General features: G+C 40.1%; 1 protein-coding gene across 1 annotated transcript in view; it reads right to left on the reverse strand.

The window, feature by feature from the left end:
- Positions 1-942: 942 nt before the first annotated feature.
- Positions 943-16,051, reverse strand: part of LOC310892228 (uncharacterized protein) — a 421,439-nt gene continuing 406,330 nt past the window's right edge. The window contains exon 5 of the mRNA XM_083819691.1: positions 943-1,040. Within this exon, the coding sequence (XP_083675817.1) occupies positions 1,009-1,040 (32 nt within the window). The 3' untranslated portion in view covers positions 943-1,008. The remainder of the gene's footprint in view (positions 1,041-16,051) is intronic.

Genomic DNA, 16,051 nt, shown 5'->3' on the forward strand with positions numbered 1-16,051 from the left:
ATTTAATCAACGCAGAAAAGTAAAATAAACTCAAAAATCCCTTACAGGAGACTGATTAACATAATCAAGTTAAACTCAGAGATTTAGTTCAACATAGATTGAAATTTGCTGGGTCTATTTTAGACCTGAAGTGGGGCTGATATGCCCCCAAATTTGTCCATTTTTTCCATCTAAACCACAAACCTCATAAAAGTTACTCCCTGCCTACGAAACTTGCCTTGGTTACAACCTCAGAGCATCTTGGCTACAGCAACACTGCCACAATACTGGCAAGCACTGAGAATTGATCATAACAAATCAAAACTATGAGATCTACAGGGGGAAAAAAAAGCGGTGCAAATAACACACAATTGATCGTTTCAGAGCATAATGAAACCACGATGCAAAGTCAAAATTCTCTTCGAATCTCAGGCAACTTTACCTATGTAATCCAGCCAAATTTACCAAATTGTAATGGCCTAAAGTAACTCCTGTCCAAATTAGAGATGACTTGAGGCCTGGAAAGAACAGATTAAACCTTTAAGGACTTGCAGTAAATTCAATCTGCATTGCATGAAACACCAGCGAGAGGAAAGGTGTCTCATTAAAAAGTAATAAGAATAAAAAAGAAGATAAACACTCTGAAGACAAACATGGATGAATCGACTACAACAGCACGAACTAGAGCAGGGAGCAGGGAGAACCTGCCAAACGAAAAGACACAAGCACATCAAACCAGCCATTGCTGAACTATGCTGTGAGGCTACGACTTAAATATTTAACAGCTTTTTATTGACATATTTTTTTGCCCACATATTTCCTTGTAAATTTCAAAAGCAAAACTTAGCTTACACTCATCAGTAATGCTCACAGGTGCTGCAGTTTGTTTTTGTTTTTTAAATGTCCTTTTTTTTTTTTTTTTGCTGAAACAAGCACTCTTTTGTAAGAGATAAAATATACTTACAGTGGTTTCCAAATGGTATCACTCTTCAGGTAAATTACTCCAAGCCTTGGACCTAGTGCAGACGTTCATTGGGGCAGGGAACAGAGAGAGGCTGTGTCTGTACCAGAAAGAACCAAAAGGAAAGGTCAGGGGGGAAATAATTATTTACCGAGAGCAAGAAAACTTGCTGCAATGCTAACTGGCATTCTCCACTGTCAGTACAGCTGGCCGGAGCCTGGTTCAACCTCTCCCGCCCCATCTGTAAATGACAACAGAATCGGTCCCCAGCTACCACAGGCTACCCATGCAACCTATTCTGGTGAACTTGGGACAGAGAGGACGAGCCAGCAAAAGGCTATCAGTAGGATTCATTCTGAGAAGTTGCTCACTCTGACGGCATGAGCACGGAGAAGTGATGGAGAGCTAGCACAAACTTGGCACCAAAATGCATCTCATCAGAACAACAAGGCTAGTCCTGTTCAGAGCAGCAACAAACACTTCCTTAGAACTAAAAGGCAGGAAAAGGAAGGAAAAAAACTCCTTCGCTTCTTCTGCTGTCTTTGCATCACAAAAATGACGGCTCACATCAAAGCAGAAACCCCACTTATCTCCCATCGGCCACCAGGTCGACTGCAGTGAGGCCAGTGAAACAGCCTATTGTCAGCCCTTCAGGAAAAAGTCAGCTCAGCAGCAGCTTTATGTCTGAAATGTCCCAAGCTCAAGAGGGAGCTGGACTCAATGGACTAACACAGAAATGGATCTAAAGAGAAACCTCAGCTGCAGTGTTTATTAGAGGGTGATTTCACCACCCATACCTAAGTTTTTGGGAGTATTTACATTTTTGGGGGACTTGAATCCTTCGCTAGACTAACAGAACTCCTCCTTTGCTAACTTCTTATGATCTTTGGGTGGCTCGTTGTGGATGTTGGAAATGTGTCTGAAGTTAACATCCAGAGACAGAATTAAACCCTGCTTACTTCACTTATGCAAAGAACTCCTGGGACATCAGCATATTCAGTCCTACCCACAGTGAAGCCAATGGTGCTGTTTCCATGAATAAATAATTTTGTCTGCTCTGATCAGACAAGAAAAGCAAATATTTGCTTTATCAAAGAAATCAAGGAGGTGAAAAAAAAATGATAAGAGATGTAATTGTTATTTCACAGGTAGTTAATGTCACTGTGCAAGTTGGAATTTATGTCTGTAAATGCAACACAATAAAGAAAACCCCACTGTTAGTGCAGCAGGAACACTGGAATGAGTGCCAGCAGACACAATGAAGGATTTTAGATGACATTGGAATAATGTACTTCACAAAATATACATTCAGTTTTATGTTCAATTTACACATTTTGTAATGATGACGCTTACTGGAGACTGGGATATATGCTACATACTCATTTCAACAGGCTACACAAAACCCATCAACTACACTTCACAGGGCTCAAAAACCATCTTCTTTGATTCCAGTTTTTGTGGGCTCTCCCTTCTTGAGGTCTGCTTTGAATTGCAGATTGTGAAAATTTAAACAGAAAAAAAAAAATCCTCAACTCAGCCTGAACCTCTGACTTTCACCGGAGTTTGGAGTGGAACCATATGCCAGCATCAGGTTAGCTCAAAAGAACTCCACAGAACAGTGACACCTTTGACCAGTACGAAGGGTTGAATTTCAGAAGCGCAATAATGCCCAGCGATTCCGCAGATTGAAGTCCTTGCTAACACTCAGTATGGCTTACTTTCAAACTGTCCTTTCCACTTCTGTGCACACCCCACCTATTCTGTTAATGCTGACCTCCCTTCTTGTGTCCACTTTGAACACATCTGCCTTTTGTCTGGCTGTTCCTCATCTTTTTCAGGCATACATCCTGCATGCCTTGAAGAGTGCCCAGTACTTCAGTCGACATGCATTTTTAACTTGTACCAGAAGCAGAAAATCACAGGATTGGGTCTTTAGTCTTTACTTCGGCAAAACTCCTGCTCACTTCACTCCTAATTTCACACAAGAGAAGTCTAAGAACTGAATGTACTAATCCTGCATATTTTGTCACCTCTCTCTTTGTGTGTGTCATTTATTGCTCTTCCAATCTCTGGGATTCCAATCCAAGTGGCTCTCTGTCATAGCGCTGCCTAGCACTCAATCTGGCTTCACATCAAAGGTCAGGGAAACAAGTTGTTAGAGATGGGCTGTTCAAAGTCTTCTACAAAATCTGTGCACTAAAACCCCCGTGGAAATCTGCGCTTAGAATATTTCCATTTTTCTCCATCTTTTTTGCTAGGGCTTTGGAAGATACATCTCTTTTCCTCCAGTGTGATGCACGTAAAGCACTGAGATCATCAACAGTTGGCAGGTATGTTATAAGTACAAAACATCAACAAAGCTGATGGAACTTCAGAAGACACGCAGAGCACCACAGAGAAGGAAACACCCCCAAAATTCCTAGAAGTTTTTATCTAGCTAGAGGAAAAATAGAGGAAAATGATTTTTGATCACGAGAAGATTGGGCAAAAAGAGAGACATGCAGGACAGCAGAGGAATGGGATGTGTGGCACTGGGTTAAGTCACTTTTCCCCTATCTACCTGGGCTCCTCTATTCAGAAAAGGAAAACATTCACATCCCTGCTCCACGAGGTACTGTGTTCTTAATTAAGATCTTGGAGGATAAGCTTTCTGGATGAATGGATTCCAGAAATGCAGACTGCTATTACTTAAATATTTCCACTAACGATACTAACTCGGGCATTTTATATAACCTCACATTTATTCCACCTTGCTCTTCTCAAGCTTTATCTGGTAATTTAGAGGGTGTAAGAAACATTAATTGTATTACTGCTTTTATTAAGGAAGGTCCGTTTTATGATAGCAGTGATGTACTACAGATTTTGATTTAGGATGTACACTTCAGGTCAATTTCTATAGTGGCTTCAGTGGAGACACAGTGGGCATAAAGTCAGCAGAAAATGTGGTACTTTACATAATAATGCTGATGATTAATGGGCTCCCAAACCATAACTCCATATTCTGAGGCACTGGCCCTCCTCCTCCTCCCTCCTGAAATTTGTGTCTTGACCCTTTCATCTCATTTGCCACCTTTCCGGAGCCGTTCATTAATCAGCACCATTGATCTGATGTGGTCTGTCATATCCTATTACTTAAAACACACATAAGCAAGCATTGGCCTGACTCTGATCTTTACGCAACACACCGCCACAATATTTCCTTTATAGAGGGCTTAAATACTATAAACATCCATTTCCTGTTGGTGCTCAGTCCTGAAATTTGCTTTTTCTAAGTTTGTTCCCTGTGGGACATTTCTGTCTCTGCCCCTAATTACACTTCTTTCTGCTCAGAGACATCACCGGACCCTTTCAGTATTCCCTCTTTGTTAGGGGCACCCACACGTTCGACCTGCAAGACACAACCAGCAGAATAGCTCTTTCTCTTTGTGCATGAGCTTGAAACCTGGTACCACAGTTTTCTGTTACTTTCTTTTAGTGACTCCTGATCAAGGGGGCTCAATTTTTTTTTAGTTAATTGCTATTTATTTTATCCCTGCAATGCTTTTTTCCCCTCATATCTTCAGAAGTCTGCTCCTTTCTGCCTTCTGTGTGATCCCTAGTAATGAAAAAATTAAAAGATGAGCTTCTTGTGAGCTTATTTCTGATTATTATTTGCTGCGCTGGCACAGCACAATCTATCATGAGGCAATGGAAAATAAGAACTCGCTAGTGCCACAGAAGTAAGCACGTCTGATCTTAATCCACATATTGTACAGGTCTCTTGAGTAAGGTGGGGTCAGTTTTAAATGACGCTTTCACAATCACAGATATATTTTCAGACTGAGCTGTCTAGGTTAAATGCAATTCTTTTTTGCTCACTTTTTCTCTGCAGGAGTAGCATTTTGGGTGAAATTTTTAAAGCAGCAGTGAGAAGGGAAAGATGAGAGCAGTGGTATTAGCCATCAACAAACGTGACTCGGGAGCCAACTTCTTGCATGAAGTGGGTGATTCCAGATGCACTTTACTGTTTCCTTTTCAAACGAAAGCACATCCTCTGACTAGGGCAGGCTGTGGCATTTATGTTAAGTGAACAAGGTTAGGACGTCGGCTACCTGCAGAGGTAGGTATACGACCGCAATGTCTTAAGCAGAGATCAAGACGCACTATTATATACACGACACCTTTCCAACAGAGACCAGAACTCGTGCCATAGAAAACAGAAGAATTTACCAGCACAGGGCACACTATCAGAAGGCCACAGCATTAATTTTTCTCAACAGTCAGGCCTTCATCTGTGAGAAGAAACTGCTCATTTCTGTACTCTACTGGGAAAACCGTATGTCCACTATCTGTAAGTGGGCCTGAAATTCAGAAATTAATTTGTTAATGGATTAGACATTTGCAGAAAGCCTGTTTAAAGAGGCTGGACTGCTCTAGCCTAGTAAAGGCCAATTTCCCATAAGGACATCTTTGCAAAAGTACTAGAGAAAAAAACCTCTCCCTGAAGTCCCAGGGGTTCTTACTGAAATCTGGAATAGCAATGCAGTTTGTAGTAATGTCTACATCATGTTCACAGTGTTTGTCTCACACACCCTCTATGACTTGTCTGTATCTGCTTCTTTTTCCTGTCTCTCACTCCCTTTTATCTGAGAGTATAAAATTTCACTTCTCTTAACAGGCAGTTCTTTTCTTCACTTTGAATTTGGCACTTGGAATGGGCATTTTCTAGGGATCACTTTCATCTGATGCTTCTTCTGATATTTCTTTCTATTTTGCAAGTGGTATTCTTAATGGAACAGCTAACTACATTTAAGAGCTAAGGTCCAAAAGGACAACTCTTCTGCCAACCTTCCCCTCTGCTCCCCATGCTGAACACCCCTCCTGCCCTAGGCAGTGGTACAAGGCCTCAACCATGAACTTTTGGAAATGTTCTCTCTCATTTGACATATATATTGAGGTGCTGCTTATTTTCCACTAATGAAGATCTCATTGTGCTTAGTATGTCGGGTACATAAGCCCAACCAGAGCATAAGCCCAACCTACTTTGCAGAGAAGTAGGTTAGATAGCACCTAAGCAGAGTGTAGGTCAGTCTCTTGGCTAAACCTTGCTGTGGGTAGACAATAAAGTCAAGGGGTGCACCTTCCCCCTCATTGTAAAGGACCAAGAGAGGAGGAAGTCCAGCCCAGCGACTCTTTGGGTTTGGTCCTGAGAAAAATCAGGGGAGATGGCAGAGCTCTGGCAGGCACATGAGGAAGCTGGAGATACAGAGGAGATGTTGGAAATTCAAGCTTAGAGCAGGCACATTTACACAGCGTTTCTGCTTGGATATTTATGGAGAGGTCCTCCAGACCCCCATGGCAAAAAAACAAACAAACAAACAAACAAACAAACAAAAAAACATGGCTCTGAAAGGAAAAAAACGACTTAAGAAAGCTATGAGGTGCTACTTAGTAAAATGATGTTAGACATCTGTTGGGAGTTTGCACTCTTGATTTGAAATGGTGAAGATAGCTGGAACCTGAAAGAGGCAACTAAATATCAGTAGACGGTAGGCTTAATCAGAGCAGAAGCAGATCATTGAAAGGCCTGATGTAACATTCAGCCAGACATTCAAATGAACGCAAAAATCTACAGTGCCAGACTGAACCATGACAGTGTGTCAGCCTATGAGTTGTCTTTCACAAGTGGTAGAGAAAAACGGTACTGTACATATAGATAGATATACACTTACATGGCAACGATATATTTCTGCACAGTTATATACACAATTACTATTTTTAAATTATTCTGGCAAAACATTGTTGTTCCTAACACAGAATTCTCTGCATTCCTACAATGGAACCATCACAGTCATTTCTCAATGAAACCACGTACTTTTCAAAGCAATGCACTAAAGTAGGGCATGACTGAGGGAAATACATAAGGTCATGAATTTATTGGTGCTGTTTTCAAATACGGGGCAAATCTACGCTCAGTGGAACTGTACCTACACGAACCTTCCAGGGAAGAGACTGATTTCTGGGTCATGCTTGTATACTGCTAGTGTTGTTGTGTTTTAAATGCTCATTTTCTACAGATACCTACTATTAATAGAAGCAGTTTGAGGATATAAGAAGCCCCATGCATTCATGTGCTGATGCAGTAAGTTACAATGAATCAGGACTATAGTATGAAACTCAAAAGGTTGATGGGAGGGGAACCAGGTGAGAGGTTTTGAAGCCATGAACACTGAAGAGGGCCAGCACAATCAGAATATTGCCTTATTACCAAGAAAAAGGCACTTGGACAACATGACCCTTACTCGCTCTCCTAAGCAAAGTTCTCACAAAAAACCAAAGGTGTAGCTGTGCTGCAGTTATCACCAATGTTTCTGCCACTGAAATATGAGTTGCCATCACTGCAATCACCAGAGACGAAGAAAATGTGTAGAAATTAAATTGTTACAGCGATATATCTGCCTAAGCTACTGCTTTGGCTAGATGAGCCAGATTAGCTCATGACAGATGAGCTTCATGAACATTTCATTGCCAAGGAACCCTGTCAAAATATTGGTGATTTCTCCGAATCTGTTCAACATCATGGAGATGTCAAACGAAATCTGAAAGGACATTATTTTTCAGGAAGAACAAAAACAATGAAAGCATATGAAGAGAATGAGCTGAGTTTTTTCCTCCTCCATTACACATCGCTGTGCTTTGATTGACTGCTGTCCTTGCAAATACTTTAGCATAAACCCTGAAACCCTTACTCCAGTAGATGTTGGCGAACTGAATGTCTGCAAGAAATACATATCTCTGTGTTTCAGCAAGCAGGATTGCAAATTGATAATGTACTTTTACCAAGTTGCAGGGACTGTATCATCACAACACGTATCGCAGTTGAGTTACACTATTCATACTACCTGCACTGGTTCTACCATAATCCCCCTCCCTCATAGTCACAATGCTACAGCATTGGATGTATCCAATGTCTGGCCATCACGTTTGTACTTCTCATCAATCACAAATCTGAACTGCAGTGACATAATTATGGTAGGTGATACAAAACGGTAACTGATAAAAATCTTAGAAATCAGATTCTGCTTCTTCAAGGTTTGTTATTTAGAAGACACTATGAGACACTATTTACCTTCATTTATGGTATAATTCCACATAAGCCAAAGGAATACCAACAGATACAAATTTTGATGGATTTGATCTATTTGTCCCAGAACAAAACAATTTGATCCATTTGTCACAAAAGACAAAAACAAAAACAAAAAACAAAACACAAACAAGCACAAACACACACACAAAAATAGAACCAAGATAGACTAGTAAATGAAACTTTTATTCATACATCTGGCTTTCTCAAGCAGCAAGAGCCAAGTTGTCAAACCGATAAACAGAAAAATAAAGTATCCTTCCCTGCTTCCTCCACCCCACAAAAAAACAACACAAAAACATCATCTTAGGGGAATTCTCTATTATGAAACTTGTTTTAGAAGGAGCAGAAGAAACTTGCTACCTAATCCACTGATGCCTCTACTAGAGGAAGATTTATATTAAAGATCATGTCTGTGTACATTCTGAGGGGCAAGGTCTGAGACAAGGAGCTTTTTCCTTAGGTTTTAAGATTCATAGCACCGCTGCCCAAATGCTGAGCTAAACAACGATGTTACTGACAGTCAGGAAAAATACTCAAATGATTTAGAATTTCGTTGTTGTTGTTTTGGATGACTGTCTCCTGTCTCTGAAGATTTCCCTTGCAAGTCAATCATTAAAGAGTCAGTAACCAACACAATGAAAAGACTAGGTAAAAAGAACCACAAACGTGTTTTCCTAAATATGCATACTGTTCTTCCTGTGTGCTTGCTGCCTCTGGCCTCAAACTGTACAAATGAAAGCTTGTTTGATTTATGTCAAAAACTATATATAAAATATCACACACGATCCACAAGAGAAACAGAGTCACTCTGGGCTTTGGTTTCATTATCCATTGAGGAATAACTGACTGCAGCCTTGGAGTACATAGAACTGATCAAAGCGTTTGCTTCCTCACAAGCAAAGAGAAGCCCACTGTAGATTTCCTGTTTCATGCTTCAGTGCCAAAACACAATGAAAAAAAAGTTCTAGATGAACATGTGAATTATTCTAAAACATTGTTCAATCAAATCTGATGGCTACGCACATTTGTGAAGCTCATCATTTGAAATGTCAAGTCACTGACAGCAGCGTGTCCTGAGATGTGAGGTATATTTGTGATGATAAGAGTAATTATTATTATTTTAAAGTTATGTATCATCTGCATCAGAACAGGATTTTTCTTATGTATATCTGAAATGTAAAGATGTCAGTGACAACTATGTTACTCAGAACTGGGTTTTAAATACCCTGTGCTAGAAAAGGTCAGAGTCAGGATATGACTAAATACCATTTCTAAAGCACTCTGAGTTATTTTTCACTTTTCTCCTTAAACTTCATGCAGTGTGGCTGATGGAGAATGATTACTAAAATTAATAGTAGCTGAAGTGATTTCTACTCTGTACAGTATATAGAGCATCATGTGGTAAGGAAAATAACAGCTATAATTATTGTTATTCTTATTCCAGTATTAACAAATTATAAACTCTTGGGATTTATTGAAATTCAGCTCTCCGCTGAGCCTCTCTGAGGCTATTTCTCTGGTCATTTCAAAACTTTCTTGAATGAAACTGAAGGCAGTTGGCTCTGTCGCTAGATAAGTTATGCTAACGTAGGAGGGCTGTCTCCTGAGTGCTAAAAAGACCATTTCCAAATTTTCAGCATCTTCTTCCTTGACAGCAGAAGTTACTACACAGACTGATTTAGATGTTGCTGAAATGAAATTTTGCAGGATATCCAGTCTTCCAAGAGGAGTCGTGGTATGGAATGGCAGTGACTTGTGGAGACCTAATAACAACTTCCCCACCTTTTATCCCTGGAAGGTCAAACGCTGTAGACAAGCAAATCTCTGGTGTTTGCTTTGGTGTTCTGAACGTAACCCTGTTTTTTTCCCCATAAGGAAAGAAGTTCTGTAAAGAAGAGATTGGATCTTTAACTATAGGCAATCTGACAGCTACCTTACTCCTGCTATCTCCCAACAGAAATTGTCATACGAAAATGACTCATATGAACAAAATCATGAAGGAGCTTGCAGATATTTTGATCTCTGCCACGACCAGCAAGAAGTACCATAGGAGATGGAGCAGGAATCTTAGCTGTAGGGGAGCTCAGAGCTATTCTAGTTCAATCAGATTTCACAATTTGCTCTAATGAAGAGCGCTGGCAGAAGTTCAAAGCTACTCCAGGTCTCGACTCTCCCTCCACATTACTATAAAAATGACTGTAGAAGTGTTAACTGCAGAGGAGCCAAAAGTTGTTTTGGTTCCAGCCTTCCCCAGCAGGAGTAACTGAGAAAATAGAGTAGGAGTGTTAGTTCTGCTCGCAGCTCCCTCAGCCTCGTGCAGAACACCAGAGATGCCACCGGGAACACGGCAAAGCATGCCCAGCGCGGTCCCCTGTCCCAGCTCCTACAGCCTCAGCCGCTCCCTGCAAAGGCCACGGATATGGGTGCATCAGCTTGGTAACTCCAGAATACTTCAGAATTACCATTAACCTCTGCTGCTGATAACCCCACGGCTGCTGGAGATGTAGAAGGTATCAAGAGAATGGCTGTATTCAGCCAGCATTGATTTCTTCAGCCTTTTGTCTGTGTCTGCTTTCTGTCTCGTTTGGAGGTGGTTACTGTTACTACAAGTAGCATGAATCATGTCTCTGTTAAAAAACAGAGCTTCAATTGTCTTACATAACCCCTGGTAACTGAATGTCTAATAATAGCAAGCCATTTCCAGGTAGGGAATCTGTCTGTGTCCCAGACCCAGACACATGCGCGTGCGCACACACACATATTCATATTACTTTTTACACCTCACTTCTGGGAAGGAGAGAGCTTTTAACATGCAATATGACAGTTCTAAGCTGCCGGACCTGGCAAGTATTATTTTAAAATGCCGGTTTTTCACTTATTGCCTTGAAAAGCTGGTCCAGTACGAGCAATTTGCTTCACAGCCCAAGCAGCGAGAGGTAGGGAAAAGAAAATGCAACAGCAGTGTTTGGTTTTGAGAGAGCATTAAATGGCAAAGACCTTGGCTGGATCTTGACCTGAAAGGTTAACTCTTGCTAGATGTGAACTCTCCATCTGTCTCTTAGAGAAGGCTCACATTTTGATAAAGCTGTTACTTTCCCTAGTTCTGACAAACCTTTATGTTTTAATTCCCTTAGTTCTCCCCTTGATATAGTAAAGGAAAATATGCAACTTCCTCATTAATGTAAGGTTAATAGATAATGTTGCAAATCATCACTGAGGTCTTCCAATGAAACTTCTTTTTATTTGTATTGCAACCCACAAGTAGTAAACAGAAAGGAGGAGTTTCTAAAGATTATACTGGCCTCACAAAAAATCTGAACTTTTCAGTAGGAGGTCAAAGAGGAAATTCTCCCCGGTAATATTGCTGCTGTTCTGTGAGACATTGGACTGTGTCCTCTTGCCAAACGGGACAAAATTTTGCTGTAGAGAAATGTGCTGTCTGGCCCATCAATTGTAGTATCCTGATTATGGTTAATAACAAACTTAAGACTCTTAAAAGGAAGAGAAAAATGCAGATGGAATGGTTCCAGACTGTTTCACAAGGTTTTCCAAAGAAACCTGTTGCTTCTGACCTCTCTTACCATCAACCAGCATATCTTGGCACCTCAGTTTGGGTTATATGGTATGACCAACGCAAGAGCCAGAGTTCAGCCATTCCAATCTCCTACATTTTCTTGCTTTAAGAGATGGATCAGAGCCAGGGATTTGGAAAGCCAGTTTGACTTCTGGATTTTTCAGCTTTGAGAGTTCAGTTTAGGTTCATCTCTTCACATTCAGGGAATTTGATAATAAATAGTTAAAAGCTTAATGGATGACATAATGAAAAAATGTTTCCCTTCAGCTTTTATTTCTAAGGTTATTATCTTTTACAGCTTGTAAAATCTTTCTTAAAAGTTTGTTGGAAGTATTTTAAAATAGGAAGGCTGAATGGATCAGATGTCAAGACTCCAGTTCTATGTCTACTTCTGACCAAAATGTACCATATAACCAGGCAATATCTTTGGAGGAACCATTATTTCCCTGTTTTGGGATCTGTGGACAATCATTGACAAAGTGGTATTGTGGGATCAAGAGTCTTATTAGAGTCCTGAATCCACCAACCACTGGACAGTAAAATCTGAACTGAACTAAAGCTAAACAGTTTTTGAACTCATGAACTGATTGGACTGGTCAATGGCTGCACACTGGCTTTCATGGATGCCCTCTGAGTAAGTTAGTCTGTAATATTCATATGATCTCAGACAGACGTTTGTGAGTACAACTGGGAAAAAAACATACTGGTACTTTTATTTGTTATCAAATAAAAACCAGTGGTTGAGCAGCCACAAGCCTACTGCGAAAAGTCCAAAGACCCAAGCAAGTGAAAAAAACAAATCAAACAAGAAACCTGCTGAGTTGTAAACTGTAGTTTATCAGTATCATGCAGTCATGATGAGCTGACTGTGTTACTGCCCTAGGGTAAGAAGTTCTTACCTTTTCTGCAGGAAGTCAAATTAATTTGCCTTCACTATCTAGTAATCCCCTTGTCAAGCAGTAAGAAATTCAGATATTGGCCACTGTGTTACAGAGTACTATTTAGAAAGTTGAAAGAAAGAGAGAAATGAACAGAAACCACAGATCATGCATGAGTTGCTGAACTTGCAACACTCCTTCTAGAAAAACAGGATTAATAATTTAATTGCTGATCACAGTGCTATGTCCCAGATTCCAGCTAAGCATCTGGGAACACAACACACCTTGCTACACCAATGGGACTGTAACTCCCATTGAAAACGTTCACCATTGACACAGTAAAGGGTTAAACAAAACTTGGTCTCAAGTTTATAAAGGCATCCTAACTGGCTTCAAGTAGACACCAAACATCTATGCATCTGGAAAATGGAGCTTGCAATTGACTGTTCTGTGCCATCTGCTCTCAAGAACATTTTCTGCTTGGGAGTTGCATAAGCAATGAAAAAAAGCACACAAACAACTTCCTGTACCATGTTTTTGGTCACTTGTAATGACGCATTACAAAGTAAACCAGCTAAATATGCACAACTGTGCCTCACTCCAGATGACAACATGTATTATATAAGAGCAATCCCTGACAGAAAGACGTTTACTTTAAAATATCACAACACAAAGAGCACCCAAGGGTAAATATTCACTGTATGTGAGAGTTGGGGGCAAATGATATGGAGAATTTTGCCTCCATCTCAAAGCCCAAGTACAGGTTAGAAGCTAGAAAAAAATTAAAAAGAGCACTTTTTTTTTTTTTTTTGATTTACAAAGTTAGACAGAACTTGTGGCATCTCCTTCTATAAAGGGGAGTTTAACTTGTAATGAATGTAATCTTTTTGTTGTTATTTAATATCCCTTTAATGTGTTTTAGATTCAAAATTATTCCTATCCCGAAAGCTTTTAAAAACATCATTTGTTTAGACTCACTTTTTTTGTCTGTTGGGAAGCCATGGCCTGATTTAATCTCATATTGTGACATAAATAAAACAATATCCACAGGAATTAGAATAGTTTCACCAGAATAAAAGTATCTACCTCTGAATGGGTTTCCAGGCCTTTAAATTGGGTAAGTATGTATGAGTTGGCCTGCTTCTCTGATGGAGCCGAATGGAGATGTATTGGGAAAGCCCACTATCACTGCAAGCACAGGGAACCGCTGAAGGAGAAGGGTGACTGAAACCTAAAATGAAGCCTGGTGCTTAACTAAAGGAAGGGAGTTTGCCTCTGCCTTGGTGGGGTTTTGGTGCTGAAGTTGAGAAGAGTTTCCCCACTAATGAACAGACTCAGGCTATTAGTTCACAACCCTTAACACTGGATCACCCTGCAATATAGATCTGGCCCACTTTGGGCATGGGCACATGATCACATTACTATCAAATTAGCAAGAGTTTATGGTGCTGCGAGAGAACAGACGATATATAATCTAGCCTGAAGTCAGAGTGGCGCAGACCGGTGATATCTGATCTGGCACAAAGCCTGCCATATGAAGTTAATCCATTTGTTCTGAAAACATTTGAACTGGTATGTGAATTTATCCTAGATCAACACTTCGTGTTATATGGCTACAGTGGTTTTGATCGGGTTATTATGACCTGGATCCACTGTACCACCAAACCACAGCTTCAGAAACTGTTTATACCAGAGATTTTACATTGGCTCAACTAACTCCATCCATCTACAGGAAATTTGCGGGTGCAAACAGCTCCAGGGGAGAGGAGCTCCCATATACCTGAGAAGCGGACAGTCCTTGTAAAGACTATCCTAGTACAGAATAAAGGGGTTTGCTTCCAAATCAGCATCTACTAGTGCCAACAGGCCAAACAGACTAAGAACACCATATTCTCTGATTATCTTCAAAATATGGTGGCTTTTGTTGTTAATATGTGTTTTTCCTAGATAACAGACCCTGTAGGCTAGAACCTGCAGGACTAGATTATTCTCAGGAGAGCAGTTCATTTCTACGGAAACATCTCAGCCTGTGGCAAGAAAGTCTCAAGTTAATGCAAACTGTTTTATGATTTCAGCTGAATTAAGCAGGTGCACAGTTCACATGGGTCACCTCTGCATGGGAAAGAACATCAATATATTTTCTGTACCTACAATTCATTAATAACAGAACCTGGTTCATATCCTCTTTGCTACAGCATCCTTCCTCTGCCTCCCTTTGCCACCTAGCCCCCTTCTCCTCGACTAATGCCTTACACCTCTAGCCATCAGAGAGACACTGAACGAAATTTTGTTCATAATTATACTGGTGAGATTCCTCCAATTTCATGGAAGTTACATCCTCATAAATGAGAGCAGAATCCGTCCCTCTGTCTTTTCCGAAGGAAGACTAACGATCAAATAATTTTCTCACATCTCTGTTTGCACTTTCACAGTCTGGTTACATTGATTTGTGTCTCATAAGTAGACATTTCCTTTGTTGGTTACAAATCAATGTTATAGACCTAGCCTGCCTGCACATTTTTCCCTTCCCTCTTACTGTGTGAAAAACAAAGTGCAGCTTCAATTCTTCTTGCTTTATAAATGTGAACTTCCTTGATGAAGCAAAAGAGAGAAAAGCAGATAAAATTCCAGCTCTCCCTCAAAAAAACAGGAAACGTCTGTGCTTAAATTTCTAATTACTAAGATGCTTTATGGTATGATAAACACCTTTATCATTCCAGTCCTGCCATGGCTTTGTTAACCTAGTTATAATCCTCTGCTTCAGATATCACAAGATTTCCCACAGCAGCCCACTGTGATATCACAGACAGATATGACTTCATGGCATGAGTAAGGAAAAAAGAGGCAAAGGTTTTGGTCTGCAGCAGGACTGAGCTGCCACACAAAGCTCCTGAAAAGGATGGAAAAGAAAAGGGTTTGCAATTGGTTACTGAGAGGCAGTGAGCTTTTTGACTGGAGTATGAAAATACAACAGTGAAGATAGCTGGGTATTTTACTACAAATGGATACGCATGATAATAGAAAAGGAGTAGTAAGAAACAGAGCCATCAATCAGAATATACCAAGTGAAAGAAAGAACAGGTGTAAATGTGGAACATCTCAGTTTGATTTGCCTTTATTAAAAGAGCAAGAAAAAAAAGAAAAAAAAAAGTAAAAGCAGCTTCAAGTCAATCTCATCAATTTTAATACTATGAAGAAGTTTAGGAAATGACAGTTCCACCAATGTGATGGAAAACTCAGGGCTGCCAAAATAAAAATAGAAATAGATTAGAGCTGGCATCAATAAAAATAATAATAATAAGGTTTAAAGGATGTGAGATCAAAAAGGAAAATAAAAAGTTTTACAAATATGAAACAAGGCTTGCTACACTGCCGTCACCACCATCAAAGAACATCTTCAGAATTCAAAAGGGAATTTTATTTATTTTAAAGAACAGCTCTATGAATCAGGAAATCTGGGTCCTACTTAACACCTCTTCTGGGGAATCTATGCCTGGCCTTGAGAAAGATATTTCAGTGCTCTGTGCTTCAGC

Source organism: Anser anser (assembly GCF_964211835.1).
Source record: "Anser anser genome assembly, chromosome: 1".
Classification (NCBI taxonomy): domain Eukaryota; kingdom Metazoa; phylum Chordata; class Aves; order Anseriformes; family Anatidae; genus Anser; species Anser anser.